This window comes from Hipposideros armiger, unplaced genomic scaffold, assembly GCF_001890085.2.
Source record: "Hipposideros armiger isolate ML-2016 unplaced genomic scaffold, ASM189008v1 scaffold_89, whole genome shotgun sequence".
In the NCBI taxonomy this organism is placed as follows: domain Eukaryota; kingdom Metazoa; phylum Chordata; class Mammalia; order Chiroptera; family Hipposideridae; genus Hipposideros; species Hipposideros armiger.
The window spans coordinates 1,165,144-1,171,425 of NW_017731439.1; the positions used below are offsets into that span (position 1 = coordinate 1,165,144).

The 6,282-nt window shown below is 45.7% G+C and overlaps 1 protein-coding gene across 1 annotated transcript in view; it reads right to left on the minus strand.

Annotated features, from left to right (window-relative positions):
* Window positions 1–6,282, minus strand: part of RASSF2 (Ras association domain family member 2) — a 36,011-nt gene that overhangs the window by 13,492 nt on the left and 16,237 nt on the right. Inside the window, exons 3-5 of the mRNA XM_019644643.1 lie at window positions 4,882–4,972; window positions 3,077–3,152; window positions 921–1,072 (exon numbers count right to left, since the gene is read on the minus strand). Of these exons, the coding sequence (XP_019500188.1) occupies window positions 921–1,072; window positions 3,077–3,152; window positions 4,882–4,940 (287 nt within the window). The 5' untranslated portion in view covers window positions 4,941–4,972. The remainder of the gene's footprint in view (window positions 1–920; window positions 1,073–3,076; window positions 3,153–4,881; window positions 4,973–6,282) is intronic.

A 6,282-nucleotide genomic window follows, 5' to 3' on the forward strand; every position in this document is an offset into this window, starting at 1 on the left:
AAAGATAGATTTGGCTGTGGAGTTTTAACAAAATGTCCATTGTGGCTGACAGAGACATTTAAAATACCACAAAAAAACCACCACTGTGGTTTTGGCTGAGTGGTTGGCACACTCCACCCATGCTCTGGCCAGAAGGCAGTTGGATCAGCAAGTTTCAGGGTGGAACAAAGCTAGTCACTTGACCCTAAAAACTGAAGTCCCGGAAAGACAGTAAGGAGGGCGTGCCTTACTAGACGCACTCAGCTACCCATTTGGCAACGGAGGGAGGGGAGGAACAGGCTCCGTCTTCACAGGCCTTCCGGTGGCGACTTGGCAGAAGGGACCTCCCAGACCACTGACCATCACACCTCCACTCAGCTCCAGGTGGGGCCTAAAAGGAGCAGACCCCTGGCTGACCTCGCTTTGCTGGCTTGGACAGGGCCTGACATTCCTTTTCCTCTTCCAATTTCCCCCAAGACACAGAGAGATTTGGTCAGAAGATTTGAGCCCTAAATATCTCCAAAGCAGCGTCTCTCTATGAGGAGTGGGCCCAGTGGGGAGGACACTGGGGCACCAGACGTCCTGTCAGAAATCTGCAAGCCAGGCCTGGCTGGCCCCTACTAACATCCCTGAGATTCAGGAATTCTCCATGAGAGAGGGCACGCTGCTCCCTCAGGCATATTGGCACTTCTCTCTGACTTGACATCTCCTCTCCTCCCTCTGACTGTCACTCAGTGATTGTGGTGACTGGCGTGGAGGCCTGGTCACACCAATATCTGCCCCTTTGTCCTCATCCCACAGCAGAGCAAGTGGGCTGTGAAGGAGGTGGGAACGGGAGCTGGGGTCAAGGCTGGCCAGAAGAAAGGAGCATTTACCTGCTTGAGAACACACAGAACCCACCCCTGAAACTCCTAGTCACCCCCAGTCCTATCCTCACTCACCCCTGGGCTCCCAAATTACAGCCCGAGTGCCAGGAGGAAGAGGAAGGAGGGGGGCGAATGCGCTCGTTGTCATCCTGCATCTGCAGACGAATGGGCCGGCGCAGTCCCCAGGAGATGTTCAGCAGCCCCTCCACGATGAACTCGTCTTCCTCCTGCCCACAAAGCAAGTGGTGGGATGAGCTGAGAAGAAAAGCCCTGCAGAAGCCAGCACCGTGCTGGGGGACAACTGACAGCATCTTGGACATGTCCTAGCTGGACACACCTGATTTATAGTCACACCCCAGCTCAGAGTAGCGCTCTACTGCAAACTACCCCTGAGGCTATGAAGGTGACCTCCTAGGTCACCACAATAGTTGCTTCGAAAATGTAAATCGACATGTACAAATCGTAAAAATGGGTTTTTGTTTTTACACTAATGACTTTAAAGAAAGACGAATACATCTCTTAAAGTAAGTGAGACTAGCCTTGCTAACAGAAGCAAGAGCTAAATTCCTGGATTTTAGTTACTTTCCTTTCCCCTACTGTGGAAAATGATGTGTCATTAGCTACTGCAAATGTTTAGCAATCTGACGCCCTGGTTAAAGGAGGTTTAAAGTAACATTTCCCCAAGTTTATTCTGCAGAACACCAGCTCCTCTAGCAGATCAATTGTTAACTTAAAAGGGTGTCAAGTGATCATGAGTTGGGAGCTGCTGTGTTAATCATGTTTCTTAACAGTGGAATTTCCCAGAACTTACAATAAGCTAATGTGCTATGTCATGACTCTCCAAAAGGTGAATAAATCCTGCAAGGACTTCAAATTTATATTCAAGCATTGTTGACTGATAAGGGAATTTGCATGTTTTATCCCAAAGAAATGGATCTCATTTATGAACATGAAACTCTAATCATCAAGGATTTTGACAGTTTATTCTCTAGGACACACCCTGAAAAAGCTGTTTAAGGACTGAAATCTTGTTACTGGCCCAGCCACTAATGAGTAGAAGCTTTGAGGACAATGCCCAAAAGGGTCAGGCCTTCTTTCCCAAGTCTCAGAAAAATCTTTCTGAACCCATGTTTTATGGGTAGGACCCACAGACGTCAGACCTGGGCCATGGCCACATCTTCAGGACAAGCCCCACAGATAAAGATGATACCTGTCCAGTGAGCAACTAACCTGAGCCCCAGGATCATCTTTAGAGAGGGAGGGGGAATAAACGAAAGCAGAAGAGGAGTGGAGCTACTTTAGGGCATTTGGGAGTCTTGGGGAGAAAGGTTTTATTGAAGCACAGGCTACATATATGGTCTTCTAGATGGTCAAGGCTGGCATCATTACTTTATATGACATGATTGTAGGACAGAATTTAACTCAAAGTAGGGCTTTGCCTGGTTTGAGAGACACAAAAAAGGCCACTACACCCCAAATACTCACCCCAACCAGCCTACCTTACTAGCTAAAATTCTACCATCTGATATCTTTTTCTGTGGATTAAATCACCATGGCTCGATAATATGAAAATGTGTTGGGAAGAGTATAGACATACCTTCTTATCAGTCAAGAACACTAGAGTATAAATTACTCTACCAGGCTCCTATATAACTCACCATCTATCTGATAACAGGCTTTACAGAAATGGATACAGGATGAGTAAACTGAGATTCATGATGGGGGTTGGGGAAAGACAGATGGATAATGGAGGTCATTCCAAGAAAGCACCCTACGAAGCCTGCTGCAGTTGTGGAGAATGACTAAGAGTTATGCCACCCAGAGCTTAGGTGACTTGCCCAGGTCGCTGCAGCAATAGGAACTGGGCCCAAATATGTAAACATAGAAGACTGGGTAAGGTTCCTGAATTTCCCAAGAAGAGAGAGCCTGCTTGAGAGCCATCTGAAAGGGTCATTTCATAAAAGACCCCCTTTGGAGGGGCCCCCTCTGAGGCTGGTGCTAGCCCAACCACCCATCCACAGGGATGCCTTTGGAACAGAAAAGCTCACCCTTTTTGGAACAACTTTGGACTTGGGGTCTCTTCCAAAGAGCTCCAGCAATTCCCACTAACATCCTAAATGAGAGGTCACTCACTGTGGCAGGAGGGACAGAGACACAGGACACATGGAGACAAAAACTGGGCCGGCCCACCAGAGAAGGAGCCCCACAGATCTTCCCTGGGGACCCCTCACCTCACGGTGTCGGAGCTGCAAATTCTGGCCTTCATAGTACAAGTTGTAGGTCTTCAAATGCAGGAGAAGTTCATTCCTTAGGGGGAAAGTACAAGAGGTATAACATTCTCTGCTGAAGCTACTTACCATGCAGTTGTTTCCTCTTTTTCTCATTTCTAACCTGGCCTTCAGCCACCCCATTCTGAGAATTTGGCCACATGTGTACACACACACACACACACACACACACACACACACACACACACACTCAATTCTACCATGACTCCCATCGGCATCTTCCCCCAGGGTCAAGGTCAAGAGTAAACACGCCTAGAAGAGACTGAATGTCAGGAGCCACTCCAGGAAACTGAGGCAGGCCTGGTCTGCAGATGAAGCTCTGACAACACTCCCCAAACCCAAGCTAAACAAGCAGTCCTTAATAAGTCACAGACTCACAGGGGCAAACACACTTCAAAATTCACAGACAGGGTTTCTGACACCATTCGGGATAGTGGTTCACCTTAGAAAGCAGTGACTAGAAGTGGGCATGAGGGGGCTGCTGGGCCCTGGCAATGTTCTATTCTCGGTGTTTTTGTCTTTTTGTTCTACCCTAGGTGTTTTTAGTTTATTAAAAAAATTTTTTTAACTTACAAGTCCCCCTCTGAAGCCTGGTATCAGGCCTTCTTAGCTGCCAAATACTGGTTTCATGGCCCTCTGGGACCCAGCTCTGCTGAACATGGGAGAGAGAGAGCTGCATGCCCTTTGCGATCAGAGTGAGCCCTCGTCACATCTGAGAATAGTCAGAATAAGTTTTGTCTAAAAGTGCATGGTAGTGCTTGAGGGCTGGGAGGAGAGAGAAGCTTGAGGAGGCTGCTATGTGATTCTGCCTATTCTCAGGTGAGAGGCCATGAGTTTGGTCTCTCTAAATCCAGGCATTCAATGGAGAGACGTGGGGCCATGACAGAGGTCACAACTGGCTGGAAATTCCAAGAAGCTCCTGACAAGCTGAACCCAGATAAAGTGGAGTGATTCTATGCAAGCCAAAATGAATTAGTGGAAAATGTGACTCCAAATAACCTAAAACAAAAGCTGTTTGGTACTTTTGAACACACAGATCTGAAACTAAGGTGTAAAATGACTGGTTAGTAGAAGTCCCTGGGGAAATCTTTCAGTGACGTGATAAGAATGATCCACATTTCCCACCACTGTGTGTCTGTAGATGGCCAAGGGTATCCAAAGGAATTCAAACAATTTGGTCTCAGATAAATTAAATACTTTGTTAGGCTAGACAGCATCCCGTATGTGCAAATCCTTGTACTGAATATAAAAGTATATCCTAAAACTTATCATTCAGAAACATCCATTTTGGCTCAGCCCCTGTCACATTAGCAAAAGGCTGAGTTCAAAAGATTTTAGTGCCTATAAAGCAATGATACTGCCTCTTTCTGTTCAGGGGGAACCTGTGCCCATTTTAGCCAGAACCCCAGAAGCACAGGGACACAGCTCAGCTGGGACTCCCTCAGGAGATGCCACAGATAGGACACTGAGCAGCCATCGCTAACTCCTCCTCCCGGAAGCCCTCCAAGATACCATGTCTTGAAGGCACCCTTTACTTGACTCTCTGTGGCCAGGCTCTGAAGGCATGTCTTTATCTAGAGCAGCAATCTTGCTTATGCTCTCACTAGTCCACACTCAGCTGCTTACTTAGCTCCTTCTCACACACAAGAGCCCCAGCTCTCCCATGTATAGAGGAGGCACCTCTGCCAGTGGCTTCCATCCACATGAGACTGGCCTTGGGGACTTAACACTACAGCAGAAAGTCTTACTTGGAAATGTATTTATCTTTTCCACATGGGACTAGGGAAGTCTGGTGACTGTAATCCATTCTTCCTTTCTCTTTTCATCAGAAGGAGAGACCTATATTTGAAAGGAGAAGACAGAGGTTAAAGTCAGGTTGTGTCCTTAGGAACTCAGCAGAACTTGGACCAGAGGACTGGGAGCACATGGCTCACTGTCTCCATTCCAGATCCAGCTTAGCCAGCCCAGTGCTGACCCAGAGGTAGTGAGATGCCACGCTGCTGGCTGCTGCTTCTACTTGCCACAGCCTCTGAGAAAAAACACCAACCCTTAGACAGCCCTAGAATAAGTGCCCCAGCCACAGAGAATGTTGACACCCAACTTGGTTCCAAGGACAACCAATGACTCATCCCTGAAGAGACCTTCACAACACAGAGTAGAGATTTGTCTGACAGGAAAGGCTCAGATTCTACTGAGGTATACTAAAGATTGGTAAAACACCTAAAAATGCCCAAATAGAGCTGGGCACAATAAATCACAGCATATGCAACTACAACCACCATTAAAATATGTGAAGGCAATTTAATTACCTGGGAAAAAAATATATAATGAAAACACAGGTTACAAAGCTATGAGTCCATTTTTGTTTAAAATATATGTTAACGTAAAATAGACATATATAAAAATTTATTTGAACAGATATATATTCAGATATACAGTTTTATAGCTATGTCTATATGTATATATGTATGTGTGTGTGTATAGATAGATAGATATAGTCAGTCCTCAACATTATCAATAGGTTCTGTAACTTTATACAAAACAATATATAATGAAACAATTTTACCATAGACTAATTGATATAAATAAGAGTTAAGTTCCTAAGGCATTTCATCAACATTATAATGAAATGAATTGAACAAAATGACATTATTTGAGGACCTGCTCTCTCTCTCTCTCTCTCTCTCTCTCTCTCTCTCTCTCTCTCTATATATATATATATATATATATATATATATATATATGCGCCAAGGTTTCTCAGCCTCAGCTCTACTGACATTTGGAAATAGATCATTCTTTGTTGTTCTGTGCATTGGACAATGTTTAGCGGCTTCCCTGGACTCTACACACTAAATGTCAGGAGCTGTATCTCCCCAGTCATGATAATCAAAAATTTCTCTGACAGAGATGTAGGGGTGCAGCTGATGGCTGTTGGTTGGGTGGATGGGGATGAGGGAGAGAGGGAAGGGGCTGCACAGCATAAATACGCAGCTGCAGTGTTGCCATGGGGACATGGGGGCCAGTTCGAGGAATGTAATTGATAATGTTGTGAATATTTCGTAGGGTGTCAGGTGGTCACATGTCTTGCATCATGGATGGGGAAGAGGCTTGATCACTGCACTGTACACCTGAAGCTGAAGTTGTATAAT